Genomic DNA, 18086 nt, shown 5'->3' on the forward strand with positions numbered 1-18086 from the left:
AGATATGAGTCAAACCAATACTGCAACCTATTTGTCCTATTAATTTGAATATATTCCAATATCACAAAAAGATAACTGGATATGGTTATAATTTAAATTTTATGGCATTTATGTATACTGAATTAGCTTTTAGACCTTGAAAAATATTATATAATGTGTTTTTTTATTCAAATTTGTTTTATTAAAGCTTAGTTTAAATGGGTAGATTTATCGTATTTGAATTTATTTGTTAATTTCATTTGCTTGAGTGTTGTTTTTCTTTTGTTTTTCTAAGAAAGTTGGAGCCTCTACACAGGCAGTTCCTTGCCTTTTGAGGTCCTATTTTGTTTTCTTGAATTTTGTTTATTGATGTACCCTAGCTGTATTAAAATAAAAAAAGACATGTTCATATTTCTTTAATAAAAAGTAACATTGTTTTATTTTTATTCTCATGTCAATTGTGTCTACAACTAAGGAGCAATGTTTGTGTTTGTGCTTAAGGTATAAATGATGTTTATATAATTTTACTATTGTACATATTTTTCAAGAAAATAAATAATTTTTCTATTCTATTCTAGATTATGACATTTTATTCGTTGTGCACCATCTCCACATTTTGTAAAGTATCTTTGGAGTTATAAAGAAAGTTCAATATTAATATAATTAATTCGATATAATTTCTATGTTTTGCAGATAGGCCTATGTTCGGATATAAAACGACTCATTAATTCGGATATAAAACGACTCATTAATTTCGGATATAAAACGACTCATTAATTCGTAAGATAATAGAAATCAGAACCGTTCCGAACTGAGGTCGCTATCAGCCGCATGTACAGGGTTTGTCAGGAATGTTCGGGGATTTATCGGTACTGCTCGGCTCTGCCCCCACTCTTTCTCTCCGCCTGTCACGATCACCCCATTGAAAACAAACGGGAGGAGCTCGTGCACAGGCACAGTCGCCCCAAGAGCCGACTGAGGCCGGATAGGCCGGACAGGTCGGGATGGGGTAGATCGAGCCGGTCGCAGTGAGCGGTGCTGGGCCGGTCGCAGTGGACGTCGTGCTGAAGATTGAAAGTCTGACGTCTTAGACCGATAGACCATCGGCTCTCCCAATCAAAGTATATTTTACCGATTGTACCTAGAATACAAGTAATAAACATATCATAAAACTAACAATGAGTTGGTAACCTTTGTCCTAACACAACCATAGAAAGTAAACTACAGTAGAGACCACAGAAAGAGTGCAGTTGAGGGAGGAGCCTATTGGCGCGTGACCTTGGAGCAGCCAATAAGGACTGAGCTAATTAAGTAGTTAGTTGGGGTTTGTACAGTTCAACCCTGTGATAACGGTCTGTGTAAATTGCAGCGCGTCGTGTCAGGCGGCAGTTGACGATTTGTGTCAACGGCACTTTTTCGTGGCCCCTACTATAGTTAAATCATGTATATTTTCAAATTCACACCACGTAGAAACATTGCTAACAAAATTGCAATCTTGAGAATCTCTGACTCTGTAGCGAGTATCCATGTCAGTTTAATATATAGACACATGCTTCAACACTGTGTGAAGTGGAAAACAAATGATAATGATGAGATCAGCCTCGTAAGCCTAAGAGCTAGAGTTAGGTCTATTTCTTACAGTGTTAATAGTTCGAAATCTAAGCGCACTAAAAAACTATAGTGTCTAATCTATGTACAAATTCTATTGTTAGGCCATGTAACTTATAAGAGCGACAGAACGGTACAACATCACAACCAAACAATACAACAGTTATATTCTTTCCATAAAAGTCACAAACCTTTCAAGATATAATTTATAATTAATCAGTTTATACTCTCGTTTTAATAAAGATTTTACTTTTCATTATGACTGTGTTTAATTTAGTAACATTTCTTTTGTTTTGCGCAAAACAATACAACGGAATTCTTCAGATTCATAACTATTTTTGTCCTGCAAGACTCAAAAATGTATAGCAACTGTTATAGTTGTTGGTAAGCAAGTTTATTTAGCAGTCTAAAGTCAAATTAATACAATTAATACACAATACAAATTTTTTTGGGATTAAAAATCGAAAATTTACATTCTTTGCAAAGAATGTTACATTAAATGCTTGGTTTCTTGGTGCATTCGTAATACAAGATACAAGGCTTAAATTAAACAATTTAGAAAGACACACCAAGTTCCTTAAGACCTACCTGTTTAATCTTCAGATATTTTTAATATATTCTACAACATGAAAAATTGTATATAAAGCATATACACTTTCAAATTTCCAAGATTGAAATCGGACATTTTGAAAGAATGTACAATATTTATTTCAAAAATATCCATATATTAGTTACGACGAAAGGTGAAAAAGAGTTGGATTTTACTTTATTATACAATACTGAATTTAAATTCAAATTCAAAGCAATAGTCTAAAAATAGCACATATGCACTTTTAGTTATCTTCTATAAAAGCGTGTATAAAAACTATTTACAAAATTTACATGGGGAGGTATAAGGTTTGTACTGACTGTATTTCAAAATAAAAAACATTTCTAAAAAAATATATTATGAAGGTATGTCACAAACTAAATCTATTTTGAACCGTTATTTAATAGCTGAAATACACTGTTATTTCAACTAATTATTTATTACTTAAACGATAAACGAATCATTACAAAAGTTGGGTTGACATAATTAATTTGTTACGATATAAAAAACTCGCCAAGTTGTAACATTATCAATAATTACTATAATCGATCACCTTAGATAAGTAATACACAGCCATAAAAAAACTAAGGAAAATTGAAACGTATCAGGAGCAGAGTTCGATTGAATTTCAATTGAAAGAGTTTAAAAGTTATGTATTCATATGTAATAGGTAGCTCCAGCTATGTTATATTATCACACAAATGATACAATTGACTGATTTTATGTTTACAACCAGAACATAAAGCCAAAAGTGAGAAAAACATAAAAATCTTCTTCTGCACATAAAATTTAAATTCATATTACAATTGTTATTACTGAAAATAAGACAACTGTTTAAATGTAACCACATCAATCTATAATTTTTTTTTCTCTCTACGCTGCAAACCAATGTTAGCGATTAGCAAGTGAAAAAGAAAGTTGCAATAACATCATTGGATTATTACAGATTTCGTTTCCCCTTATTCAAGTTTGTCGTACAAAAAGTTTTCATCAAAGACTATCATCAAAAGGACGATCTTACGTTTTGACAGTCTTGCTGGCGTGTAACCACCATCAGTTACACAATGTTTACCGGCAACATCCAGCTCACGGCATCTTTACTGGCACGGATAGTTGAGGAAATAGCCTCTAACTAATGAGTTAATGATTCGTTTTAGTTCCAACTATTGCATGTTACTTTGAAATATATTATAACAATACGAGTTGTAGTTCAATAAGTCTTTATAAAACCTAGTTATGTTGCTTGTAGGATTGAAAATAATTTGTTTGTAAGCAGCATTATTGACTAGACAGCTGTCAAAATTTCGGCTCGATCTATCACGTAGTTTTGTTGCTGTTGACGATTGAAGTGAACATCATTTGTTTGTTTATAATAATGGACGAGACAAAACATTTTTATTTGAAAGGCTTATCGCCGAAAGAAATTAAATTTGAATAAAATGCAGTTCCTGGCACATCTGCTCCTGTGTTTGCAACATAATTGGATACACGAGTTCAAACGTGGTCGTTTATCGACAAATGATGAACAACGATTGGGAAGGCCAGTGGAAGTGTCTACTATCGAAATGATTGAAAAATCCGGGAGATGATTTTGAATGATCGAGGAATCAAAGTGTGCAAAATAGTTGAGGCCACAAAGATATCACAAGGTGCAGTCGCTTTAATATTGTATGAAGAATTGTTAGTAACAAAATTCCAAGAGATAGGTGTCGCTTTTGCTAGCCGACGACAATACGAACAATCGTGTGGTCGATGGCCAAAATGGCTTACCCCATAGTTCCAACTGCGCTTGCCAAATTAAATGTTCCATGGAACATCTATACGTTTGAAGTTTATTGCTTTCCTGCACACAAACGCACTTCGTGAGATAAAATTAGAATGAAGGAAGTTTAGAAGTTAAATTAAAGTAAATAAGGATATTTATCAACTACACCTGTTAAATTCAAAAATTTGAGCAAAATTTAGATACGTTGTGCATCAAGAGAAAGTTTTCGTAAAGCAATTGATTTGTTAAGGATGTCCAAAATCAGACTGGAAACCAACACCAGTTCGGTGTATGGCCAATCTCTTACTTCCATGCAGCTTAAAGGATGGAGCAAATTAAACTTCTAAGAAAAAGGCGAGGTTAAAATTTAAGAATTTTACCTGCAACACTCCTTAACTAGCCTTCTTACCTAGAAAGGGAAGAAAATAACTACATAAGCACTAAGAATGATGTAAAATACTGTCTTGGTTTGTCATGGTTGTGTAAAGAACCTCTTTGGAGGATGGCATAAAGTTGGGAGATGCTATACAAATAGCCTGAAATTTTGGATTTTGATAACAATAAACTCAAATTATGACTTTATAATCTGGATCCAAATTTATTTCACAATCAAAAATACAAACGTAGGAGAGTAAATGGTATGTGACGAGATCAATTAGACAGAGCATGAAGTTATTATATACACAATACCTTAGTATTGAAGTTCTGTATGAGAACACTCGTATGTAATTTTTGTTCAATTTTTAATCTCATCGTTTTAATCCTTGTCGCATACAAAATGCGATGATTAAAACAATGACTAAAACAATACTACCGATTATCTGTAATTTTCTTTCAAAATTTGTAACAAAAATGATGACCATTTCAAAGAAATTGGGTAATGTCAATAAAATGCATCATTTAATAACTGCAGTTAACTTATTCAGTAAATATTTACAACATAACTAATACTTTAAGTCATTATAACCTCTTATTAATATCGATGTAGAAAAATATTCAATACTATCACTGTAATAACGAAAAATAAATAATCTAAGATAAAAAGTTATACAAGCATTTATGTACAAGAAAATTGCATTATCGTTTATAAGCTCTACCCTGTAAATTCCTGAATCTATCTTAAAAGAATAGTCAAGATCATACCATAATTTGGTGTTGTTAAATGTCAAAATGAAAACCGTAAAAAACGTAATGTGAACACGATGTAAACATATAATAATGCTAACATATCCCACAATGTTAGTTATTTGCTGCAGTAATTTTGTTTCTAGTACTATTTTTTAACACAGTGAATGTATACTTATTATAGTGAAGGCTTATTATTATTATTAATAAATGTACTTAATAATAATAATATTTATTAACTTAAACCGACTGATTAAGTGTTTTTTATTAATTTATCAGTTGAAATTGATTGCGATTTTATAAAGCTTCGTAACAAAAAATCGAGGTGCAATACCACGAAATCAAATATGTTTCGGATTTTTTTAGTGGTGCAATATTTTTATATGAGATCCTCGAGACTTCGATAACCACTGTAACCAATTACAATTTCACTAAATATGATAACGTATTTTAAACAGATATTGGAGAAATCTGGAGTAATCAATTCAAGGTAAATAATGTATAAGTCGGGCGGTTATACTTAAACAATGTTTTAAAGGGAAACGGCACTATATAAAGATAGCCATTCATTTCTTTAAGAATGTTTCTTGTTATTCAACAAAATCTACTCATCTAAAACATCAAACAGAGGCTAATTTGTGGGACATGCTGTAAAACTACTATAAATTATATTGAACACATCTGAACAATACATTTTCCAAAAAGAGCTACCAAGATGGCAGCGATTACTTATTTTAGATTATCTGAGAGTTTATTGTAAGCAACACACTTAAATTGCTCGTTCTCAGAATTTACTCAACCGTAGAAAGTTTCAACTGTTTGGACAATTTCTACTAAACTAATCTTTATTTAACAATTATATAGCACGCTAGTTCACCGGATTGTATTACTGTATAAGTAAATGAGACAATGAGAAAATGAGAGCTTGACGAAATCTGTTGTTCTTATTCTTTATCATTTAGTTCCTGCAGGATGACCGTGAGGTCGGCCGGGATGTCCTCAGCGATCTCAGCATCCCTGTTGGTGAGTTCTGTGACTTCAGTGCGGCCGCCGGGTGGAAGGAGCAGGGATGTACACCGCATGGGGGAAACAGCGCAGAGTCGCACGTGGGAGGCGAAACTGTTCAACTCGGCGTGATCCCCGTGTACATTGACTCCGAGCAGCTCTGGACAGACGTACTGCGGCGACTCGAACCCAATACAGCCCAGTAGTTCCTCCAGCACCCGCTGCACGGCGCTCCTTACCTCACTGTTGCGGTAGCCGTACACCCAGGGGTTGACGGCGCTGCTCGCGAAGATCGGCAGCGCCAGGAAGATGGCGGTCCATCCCGATAGCGTCGACGAGCCGTTCACGATGTCGACCAGCATCAAGATCTGTCGAAAATCGGAACATTGAAATCGACTTCAACAATTCATATACCCATTACCATACCAAGCATCAAGATGTCAACCAGCATCAAGATCTGTCGGAAATAGGAACATTCAAATCAACTTCAACAGTTCATATACCAATTACCGTACCTAATAAACCTGCCATAAACATTACGGTTTATACCATTATTTATGCCATTAAATGAATCAAACACGTAGTATTACAACAACAAAATTGCTATTTTGTATTGCACTAAGAACATATGCTGTGAAGAAAATCATCAACAAGCAATAGATGATTTGAAAAAGGCAGTCAGGGCACTGTATACCTCACAACTAAGAGACGGTTACCGTCTAGCTTTGTCAAGCATTCACTTTTGAGAGTGGTTTCGTTTTGCTAGAGACCATTCATACGTTTGGAAATTTCAGTTATACGACTAGACGTGCTCTTATAAACTGGAGCAATACTATGAAAAGCTCCTCCAAAGATTATCATTAAAAATACCATTAAACGCATGGCTGTCTTGTAACCCATAATGTGCAGTAGAAGAGTATACGAAACTTAAAGTTTTATTAACTAAATTTGAATTTTCATTTATCATTATCTTTCCGAACATATGTTGTGAAGAAAATCATCAACAAGCAATAGATGATTTGAAAAAGGCAGTCAGGGCACTCTATACCTCACAACTATGAGACGGTTACCGTATAGCTTTTTCAAGCATTAACTTTTGAGAGTGTTTTCGTTTTGCTAGAGATCATTCATAAGTTTGGAAATTTCTGTTATATTTATCAGATATTGCAGCACTAGACGTGCTCTTATAAATTGGAACAATACTATGAAAAGCTCCTCCAAAGATTATAATTAAAAATACCATTAAAACGCATGACTGTCTTGTAACCCATAATGTGCAGTAGAAGAGTATACGAAACTCAAAGTTTTATTAACTAAATTTCAATTTTAAATTTATCATTATCTTTCCGACGATCTCCCACCTGGAAGGGCATCCAAAGACAGATGAAGAGCCCGACTGTGATGGCCAACGTCTGGCCGTAGCGCGTGTGCGAGTAGTCTTGTTGTCGTAGCGACAGTTCCACTGTGTAGATGGCACGTGCATGGTACCTCGCCACCACATATATGTAGCAGTAGCACCCTGGGAGAACAGTGAAACATAGTAGTACAAAGTAGAAACAACTAGAGCTACCAAGAGATAAAGTTCCTCTCAATTATGATATGAATATTAGTGATGATCTTCTCTTGGGAAATGAAATCTCAATTCCGGAAAATAAGTTTACACAGAATGTCTTTTGACATCTACAATCTAGTTTTATTGCTGCATAATAATGAAATGAATAGGAATTTTTTTATATTGGGAAGAAACAACCCAAAATAAAAAACAATTCCGCTGTTTCCATTGTGTACAAACACATCTGAAACAGCGGAGAAAAGAACATTGAACATTGAAAAGGATAGAGAAATTTGTTCAACTATCATTTTTCTCTCCCAGTATTCAAATGGTCTTGGACCTAAATGGTACCAAGTCAAAATTTAGTAATCTTTAATAATTCATTTCTAGCCTTTTAGATTTATCTCTACTCAATTACTAAATTAAGATAAAACTTTGGCTTTTTGTAATTCCGAGTGGAAATTGAAATAAGCCATCAAGTTTAAACTCAATGTATTGAGAAGAACACTTTTAACTGTTACAGGTGTATGTTTTGGTCTAAACATATCTAAAATAGCGGAGAAAAGAACATTGATATGATGCATAAATTTTTTCATCTATCATTGTTCTCTCCCAGTATTCAAATGGTCATGGACCTAAATGCTGCTAAAGTCGAAATTTAGTCAATCTTCAACAATTGATTTCTAGCATTTTAGATTCATCTCCACTCAATGACTAAATTGAGATGAAACTTTGGCTTTTTGCAATTTCAAGAGGGAGTTGCAATAGACCATCAAGTTCAATAGATCAAATCAAACTTGCAGAGCATGTTCAACGACATTACCTAACAATATGAGTGCGCAGGGTCCATAGACAGCGCAGAATAGGAAGAACTGGACGGGTTTATCTATTATGGCCAAGAAGGCGCAGGTGGTGATTGGCACTCGAGAGATACACTGGCTGTAAAACCAGAGGCTTGTCTTGAAGACAAAGCTATTCTCGTGACAAAAAAAATCAAACACCGTGAATCATTTATGAGTTGTGCAAAATAAAGTCATAGAGTCCGGTATATTAAAAGTATTTGATTTCAAGTTTTACAATTCAAATATTTTATTTCAAAAAGACAACGCTCATTTTACAGCAAAAATCAGGTAATAATTATTAGGTTACTGTTTAGTACTTTTTACAAATTGTTTAATTCTTTCGTAGCCATAACTTTTACCCGAAAGACCCATGTAAAAAAATGTTCGCTAACGCTCAACCAAATCCAACAGACTGACATCATCAAACTAAGCGAACGATGAAATTGGGCTGAGCTGAACAACACCATTCTAAATATATATATAGAGATATAGATATCTATATATATATATATATATATATATATATATATAATATATATATATATACAATACTTTACGAGAACAATGAACAAGCACCCTCATTTTACATTGCCATTTTCACTTATAAAGCAGCAAATGCTTTAATAATTGTTATGAAGCCATAACTATAATACAAAACTGTTATTACTATATCACACAAAATGTAATAAGTTTCGAATTTACATTTCATGAGTCAGTAAAAACTGAAAGAGAACTAATACTGAAAAAAATTTTAGTATCTGTTTGATTTTGTAATAAAACGTAAAAAAATGGTAGTTTATTACTATTTTTTATTAAAGTGGACAATTTAATAACAGAGATCCTCTTAGCAATAACCCAGGCACAGCCACCGAGTTGTGGCGCTCTGAGGCTTTACCAAGATTACACTCTATTGTCGTGCAGGACTAAAATAAAACCATAATATAACATTTTGTTGGAGAAAAGTGCCTATTGGAAAACAAATCACAAAAAATTTTATGAGTAAAACGTTATGAGGAAACTTAAAGAGGACCTGAAGAGATTTGTTAAACAATTTCTCATTGAAAGCTCAAAATACCATTTCAAAGAGCCCAATGTCGCTGTTGGATGTCATTTGAAGAGGACCGCCAAAAGAGCTTTGCTAATTAGTAATTAAATACCCGAAGCTAATTGCGTCATTGAAGCTTCCCTTTAACCATCTTATGCTTAACGTTTCTAATCATGATAAAATTATAAATCGTTTACAGAAGTTACAGTAATAATTTATCTTTTCCGTCTTTAAGCGTTTCTTTTATTTATTTATTTGTAATATAAATTGATAAATGGAGTAAATAAATTATTGAAGATTGTCTAATACAGAACTATAGCAAAGTTGTCTAAGTGAATTGTACTGCTTAATTTTCCCAGTGTTCTATGTAAAAAGAAATAATTTTGCGTTGATTTTATCCATATTGGATGCACTATATTTAATATGTTGTAGCCTATTATTTCTAAGACTGTCATCTTTGATTGGCACTAGACGCACAAGTGATAACTTATCCAACGTTATAAATTGAGACAAGGCAAAAGTGAGCGCTCGCAGTGCAATCTTTGGAGTGAGAAGCTCAGGTAGCAAATATTTGAACGGTGACAATCAAAGATACGTGGCGCAGCCCTAGTGTCGGAACCTCAGAACTAACTGAAATAACCCCGCGGATCTCACCACACCGTATGAGTTATTTGCCTCCTAATCTAACCCAAGCTGTACGAGAACACTTTTCTTCAAACTAGTTACTTACTTTGTCATATACTAGTTCAATGGCTTGGTGGAATTACACACTAAAATTTGTGACCAGATTCCTAATAATCATATTAATATTTTAGTAGTAATTACAAATATAAATACAAAATATCGTGTAAGTTGCAGCTCAAATTTCTGAATGGCACCTTTCAATATGTCGTGTATTGAAGGAAATATATATTATTCGTTTTTGCTCATTTAAAATGTCATAATTTTTTGTATTAGTTGACAATAATTAGGTGGTAATAATTGGATAATTTTCACCTCCAAATCCCGCAAGAAATACGGTATGAATCCATGTCCCTTAGTGGTATTGACTGTAATGCTACGCCCATTAATTGGCAATAGGTACTTCAGTACCAGTTGTAGGATGATGTTGTTTATTGAATATTTAAAACCGGACACCAAAATCAGCTAAGTATGTTTTTAATAGCCTGGTAGAATTAAAAAATTAAAAATTAAAAAAAAACTATTTAACTTAAAATGAAAACTTCCAGAAGTATCAGGGTTATGTTAGAAGAAGGTGTATGTAAAAGTAGGTGCCAAGTACCCTTCTTTAACCTTTGCAGCATACTTTCCTGGTAAATAATAACTTTCACAAAACAAAACTAATAACACAGGTTTATTAGTTAAATCTCACCAGTTGTTAGTGAAGCTCATCACTTGTGGGAAATAGAAAAAACTTCATTTTAGTCTGACTGTCCGCTCGATATCTTTAAAACGAATTGATCAATACAATTGAAATTTTTACATGAAACTTCACATCTATATACAAAACATCAAATTTGATTATTTGGCTAAGCGTTGTCGAATATTTTTCACTTTTATTTGCTTGCAACCTCAGCAAAGTTCGTTAAGCTACGCATGGTATGGTATAACCTACCTAGTCAATATTGTAAGCATTCGTTATATCGAGTTATGATGAAAAGGCTAAATATAGTTATAGTCGTCACAAACGATCCAACGATGGGTGGTCACGCACAATTTCCTCCCTTCTATCAGTGGAGCGGAAGTGTAGTCGAGTAGAGAATATAATTATTACTCTCAGGCATGAACAGGCATGAACCTCTGACCAATATTCCGCGACACGTTTTCAACATGCAAGACATCAGTTGTAAAATGTTCAGTAATAAAACATGACAGCTTGGAATAATTATTACTCTCAGGCATGAACAGGCATGAACCTCTGACCAATATTCCGCGACACGTTTCAACATGCAAGACATCAGTTGTTAATGTTCAGTAACAAACATGACAGCTTGGAATAATTATTTACTTCCCTTCTATCTTTACCTTAACAGAAAAATATCGTTTTCGCCGCGCTTCGAATTACAAAGACACGCCGAAACATTGATGTAAGCCTTAATAAATAAATCTCTCACTTTGATCATTTTCCGTTCACGTTACGCTCGGCTCGCTCGCTCCTTTTACTTTCTTTTGCCTTTTCAGCGGCTCTCAGTACCGGAGTTTTGTGTTTCATTCATTCGATATATTTATAATTCCACGAGTAATCGAATATACAGTTTATTCATGTCGTGGATAGCTCAGTGCCTTATAAATTACTTGATACTTCCCTATTCGGTTTTTTTTATTCGGTTTGTACGGATGACTTATAGAGCGGGAACAAAAATATAACACACGAGTTGTACGAGTGATATGTGTATACTAATAATTATTTCTATATAATTGTATAGTTCATAGCTCGGTAAATTTAAAGCGGTGCCTATGTATTTCACCTTCAACCAATATAACAAATCATTTATGTATAAGAAATTGTGACCATCAAATGTAAATTTAAAAATTAGTTCCAAATTCTAAAAATCACATAATTTATTTTAGCAAACTATACAGAAATCCAAAGCAAACCTTCTAAAAAACACGTTTTCATAGTTTAAATTAAATAATCTTTTTCTGAAATAACAAAAACTCTTTTAGTCAGTTTTCCTCATAGGAGTTCTTTAGAAGTGTCCAACACCGTAAATGGACTTGCTACTTAGGGAAGTTACTTAATCAGATATGACCTTCTCCGTAGCGAAGAGGTAATTCTGAGGCTCTCTAACCGAGAGGTTCGATTCCCAGGGAGGTATGTAAATATTTTCTAAACGTGTTGGACCGTTCTCCCTCAAAAAATTTTAGTACAACTGGTTGAAATTCCGCTATTGAGAAACTCTTACAAAAAGGGTGGAAGCCCTAGATGTCCTGTCTTGGTTTCGGTCTTCGCGCCTGGCGATTTGTGTTCTAGTCACTTATTATAAGAATCAATAATTTGTAGCTTAGCCATTTCGAAGGCATACATTAAATTACCGATTTGCTTGGCTGACATTTGAGAGGATCAGAGTTTTTGTTATAAAAATGTATTGGACCTAAAACTAAATTTTGAACTTACCATTTAAAAAAAACACCTAATATAATTTGTTTTCATGTACGTTCACGTAAACTATAATTTTGTATCAAACTATAATCATATCAATTTTTATTATCCAGTATTAAGCGTAAATAAGACATTGAAATATAATAAAAATATCTTACATGGTTGGATATTTTCTATTATCTTAGGACAAGCTTTCATATTTTGAGAATCTATGTATTGTTATAACATGTTCCAGATAATAACATTTTAAATTGTAATTATTTATTTTATGAACACTAAGAAAATATAAAAACACTAAGCGTACTAAAATATGAAGTGGCTAATCTGGTTTCATTCCTTGATATCTTGTAAGCCACAAATATTTCATTATTATCTAATATTAGTGTATTAGCCTTTTAATATCATAAGCAACGTTACTCGTGGGATATTATCTTTCTCAGTGTTGTCTTCAACATCTAAAGCACAGTGTATTAACATCATATAAAACTTGGATCTGAATAAATATGAAAACATTATTCTTAACTAAGTAATGTAAACTTAAGGAAGATATCATAAAACTTTGGAATTATAATAAACCAATGTACAACAAACGGTGACTGGGTGTACAAGTATAATAAGAGAGGATCTAATTCACTTAAACATGGAGACTGTCCTGTCACTGTAACAGTAGCTTGGCCCCTGTCTCTGGAGATCTTTGCATTAGAGTAACATGACAGAGATTGTAAGTGACTGTTGTGTAATATAGAGAGTATCTAATTCACTTCAACATGGAGACTGTCCTGTCACTGTAACAGTAGCTTGGCCCCTGTCTCTGGAGATCTTTGCATAAGAGTAACATGACAGAGATTGTAAGTGACTGTTGTGTAATATAGAGAGGATCTAATTCACCTCAGCATGGATTACTGCCCTGTCACTGTACTAGTAGCTTGGCGTCCTGTATCTGGAGATCTTTGCATTAGAGTTTGAAGACAGAGATTGTAAGCGACAGTTGTGTAATATAGAGAGGATCTAATTCACTTCAGCATGAATACTGCCCTGTCACTGTACTAGTAGCTTGGCGTCCTGTCTCTGGAGATCTTTGCATTAAAGTAAGAAGACAGAAGATGGTAAGCGACAGTTGTTGTGTAATATAGAGAGGATCTAATTCACTTCAGCATGGATACTGCCCTGTCACTGTACTAGTAGCTTGGCGTCCTGTATCTGGAGATCTTTGCATTAGAGTAAGAAAGGACAGAGATGGTAAGCGACAGTTGTGTAATATAGAGAGGATCTAATTCATTTCAGCATGGATACTGCCCTGTCACTGTACTAGTTGCTTGGCGTCCTGTCTCTGGAGATCTTTGCATTAGAGTAAGAAGACAGAGATTGTAAGCGACAGTTGTGTAATATAGAGAGGATCTAATTCACTTCAGCATGAATACTGCCCTGTCACTGTACTAGTAGCTTGGCGTCCTGTCTCTGGAGATCTTTGCATTAGAGTAAGAAGACAGAGATGGTAAGCGACAATTGTGTAATATAGATAGGATCTAATTCACTTCAGCATGGATACTGCCCTGTCACTGTACTAGTTGCTTGGCGTCCTGTCTCTGGAGATCTTTGCATTAGAGTAAGAAGACAGAGATTGTAAGCGACTGTTGTGTAATATAGATAGGATCTAATTCACTTCAGCATGAATACTGCCCTGTCACTGTACTAGTAGCTTGGCGTCCTGTCTCTGGAGATCTTTGCATTAGAGTAAGAAGACAGAGATTGTAAGCGACTGTTGTGTAATATAGAGAGGATCTAATTCACTTCAGCATGGATACTGCCCTGTCACTGTACTAGTAGCTTGGCGTCCTGTCTCTGGAGATCTTTGCATTAGAGTAAGAAGACAGAGATGGTAAGCGACTGTTGTGTAATATAGAGAGGATCTAATTCACTTCAGCATGGATACTGCCCTGTCACTGTACTAGTAGCTTGGCGTCCTGTCTCTGGAGATCTTTGCATTAGAGTAAGAAGACAGAGATGGTAAGCGACAATTGTGTAATATAGATAGGATCTAATTCACCTTCAGCATGGATACTGCCCTGTCACTGTACTAGTAGCTTGGCGTCCTGTCTCTGGAGATCTTTGCATTAGAGTAAGAAGACAGAGATTGTAAGCGACTGTTTGTGTAATTATAGAGAGGATCTAATTCACTTCAGCATGGATACTGCCCTGTCACTGTACTAGTAGCTTGGCGTCCTGTCTCTGGAGATCTTTGCATTAGAGTAAGAAGGACAGAGATGGTAAGCGACTGTTGTGTAATATAGAGAGGATCTAATTCACTTCAGCATGGAATACTGCCCTGTCACTGTACTAGTTGCTTGGCGTCCTGTCTCTGGAGATCTTTGCATTAGAGTAAGAAGACAGAGATTGTAAGCGACTGTTGTGTAATATAGAGAGGATCTAATTCACTTCAGCATGGATACTGCCCTGTCACTGTACTAGTAGCTTGGCGTCCTGTCTCTGGAGATCTTTGCATTAGAGTAAGAAGACAGAGATGGTAAGCGACAATTGTGTAATATAGATAGGATCTAATTCACTTCAGCATGGATACTGCCCTGTCACTGTACTAGTAGCTTGGCGTCCTGTCTCTGGAGATCTTTGCATTAGAGTAAGAAGACAGAGATGGTAAGCGACTGTTGTGTAATATAGAGAGGATCTAATTCACTTCAGCATGGATACTGCCCTGTCACTGTACTAGTAGCTTGGCGTCCTGTCTCTGGAGATCTTTGCATTAGAGTAAGAAGACAGAGATGGTAAGCGACTGTTGTGTAATATAGAGAGGATCTAATTCACTTCAGCATGGATACTGCCCTGTCACTGTACTAGTAGCTTGGCGTCCTGTCTCTGGAGATCTTTGCATTAGAGTAAGAAGACAGAGATTGTAAGCGACTGTTGTGTAATATAGAGAGGATCTAATTCACTTCAGCATGGATACTGCCCTGTCACTGTACTAGTAGCTTGGCGTCCTGTCTCTGGAGATCTTTGCATTAGAGTAAGAAGACAGAGATGGTAAGCGACTGTTGTGTAATATAGATAGGATCTAATTCACTTCAGCATGGATACTGCCCTGTCACTGTACTAGTTGCTTGGCGTCCTGTCTCTGGAGATCTTTGCATTAGAGTAAGAAGACAGAGATTGTAAGCGACTGTTGTGTAATATAGATAGGATCTAATTCACTTCAGCATGGATACTGCCCTGTCACTGTACTAGTTGCTTGGCGTCCTGTCTCTGGAGATCTTTGCATTAGAGTAAGAAGACAGAGATTGTAAGCGACTGTTGTGTAATATAGATAGGATCTAATTCACTTCAGCATGGATACTGCCCTGTCACTGTACTAGTTGCTTGGCGTCCTGTCTCTGGAGATCTTTGCATTAGAGTAAGAAGACAGAGATGGTAAGCGACAATTGTGTAATATAGATAGGATCTAATTCACTTCAGCATGGATACTGCCCTGTCACTGTACTAGTTAGCTTGGCGTCCTGTCTCTGGAGATCTTTGCATTAGAGTAAGAAGACAGAGATTGGTAAGCGACAATTGTGTAATATAGATAGGATCTAATTCACTTCAGCATGGATACTGCCCTGTCACTGTACTAGTAGCTTGGCGTCCTGTCTCTGGAGATCTTTGCATTAGAGTAAGAAGACAGAGATTGTAAGCGACTGTTGTGTAATATAGAGAGGATCTAATTCACTTCAGCATGGATACTGCCCTGTCACTGTACTAGTAGCTTGGCGTCCTGTCTCTGGAGATCTTTGCATTAGAGTAAGAAGACAGAGATGGTAAGCGACTGTTGTGTAATATAGATAGGATCTAATTCACTTCAGCATGGATACTGCCCTGTCACTGTACTAGTAGCTTGGCGTCCTGTCTCTGGAGATCTTTGCATTAGAGTAAGAAGACAGAGATTGTAAGCGACTGTTGTGTAATATAGAGAGGATCTAATTCACTTCAGCATGGATACTGCCCTGTCACTGTACTAGTAGCTTGGCGTCCTGTCTCTGGAGATCTTTGCATTAGAGTAAGAAGACAGAGATGGTAAGCGACAGTTGTGTAATATAGAGAGGATCTAATTCACTTCAGCATGGATACTGCCCTGTCACTGTACTAGTAGCTTGGCGTCCTGTCTCTGGAGATCTTTGCATTAGAGTAAGAAGACAGAGATGGTAAGCGACTGTTGTGTAATATAGATAGGATCTAATTCACTTCAGCATGGATACTGCCCTGTCACTGTACTAGTTGCTTGGCGTCCTGTCTCTGGAGATCTTTGCATTAGAGTAAGAAGACAGAGATTGTAAGCGACTGTTGTGTAATATAGAGAGGATCTAATTCACTTCAGCATGGATACTGCCCTGTCACTGTACTAGTAGCTTGGCGTCCTGTCTCTGGAGATCTTTGCATTAGAGTAAGAAGACAGAGATTGTAAGCGACTGTTGTGTAATATAGATAGGATCTAATTCACTTCAGCATGGATACTGCCCTGTCACTGTTACTAGTAGCTTGGCGTCCTGTCTCTGGAGATCTTTGCATTAGAGTAAGAAGACAGAGATGGTAAGCGACTGTTGTGTAATATAGATAGGATCTAATTCACTTCAGCATGGATACTGCCCTGTCACTGTACTAGTTGCTTGGCGTCCTGTCTCTGGAGATCTTTGCATTAGAGTAAGAAGACAGAGATTGTAAGCGACTGTTGTGTAATATAGAGAGGATCTAATTCACTTCAGCATGGATACTGCCCTGTCACTGTACTAGTAGCTTGGCGTCCTGTCTCTGGAGATCTTTGCATTAGAGTAAGAAGACAGAGATTGTAAGCGACTGTTGTGTAATATAGATAGGATCTAATTCACTTCAGCATGGATACTGCCCTGTCACTGTACTAGTAGCTTGGCGTCCTGTCTCTGGAGATCTTTGCATTAGAGTAAGAAGACAGAGATGGTAAGCGGACTGTTGTGTAATATAGATAGGATCTAATTCACTTCAGCATGGATACTGCCCTGTCACTGTACTAGTAGCTTGGCGTCCTGTCTCTGGAGATCTTTGCATTAGAGTAAGAAGACAGAGATTGTAAGCGACTGTTGTGTAATATAGAGAGGATCTAATTCACTTCAGCATGGATACTGCCCTGTCACTGTACTAGTAGCTTGGCGTCCTGTCTCTGGAGATCTTTGCATTAGAGTAAGAAGACAGAGATGGTAAGCGACAATTGTGTAATATAGATAGGATCTAATTCACTTCAGCATGGATACTGCCCTGTCACTGTACTAGTAGCTTGGCGTCCTGTCTCTGGAGATCTTTGCATTAGAGTAAGAAGACAGAGATTGTAAGCGACTGTTGTGTAATATAGATAGGATCTAATTCACTTCAGCATGGATACTGCCCTGTCACTGTACTAGTTGCTTGGCGTCCTGTCTCTGGAGATCTTTGCATTAGAGTAAGAAGACAGAGATTG

The 18086-nt window shown here is 35.8% G+C and overlaps 1 protein-coding gene across 1 annotated transcript in view; it reads right to left on the reverse strand.

Annotated features, from left to right (window-relative positions):
• Nucleotides 1-801: 801 nt before the first annotated feature.
• Nucleotides 802-18086, reverse strand: part of LOC124354902 — a 66891-nt gene continuing 49606 nt past the window's right edge. The window contains exons 5-7 of the mRNA XM_046805703.1: nucleotides 8447-8595; nucleotides 7433-7590; nucleotides 802-6439 (exon numbers count right to left, since the gene is read on the reverse strand). Coding sequence (XP_046661659.1) covers nucleotides 6011-6439; nucleotides 7433-7590; nucleotides 8447-8595 — 736 coding nt within the window. The 3' untranslated portion in view covers nucleotides 802-6010. The remainder of the gene's footprint in view (nucleotides 6440-7432; nucleotides 7591-8446; nucleotides 8596-18086) is intronic.

This window comes from Homalodisca vitripennis, chromosome 1, assembly GCF_021130785.1.
Source record: "Homalodisca vitripennis isolate AUS2020 chromosome 1, UT_GWSS_2.1, whole genome shotgun sequence".
In the NCBI taxonomy this organism is placed as follows: Eukaryota; Metazoa; Arthropoda; class Insecta; order Hemiptera; family Cicadellidae; genus Homalodisca; species Homalodisca vitripennis.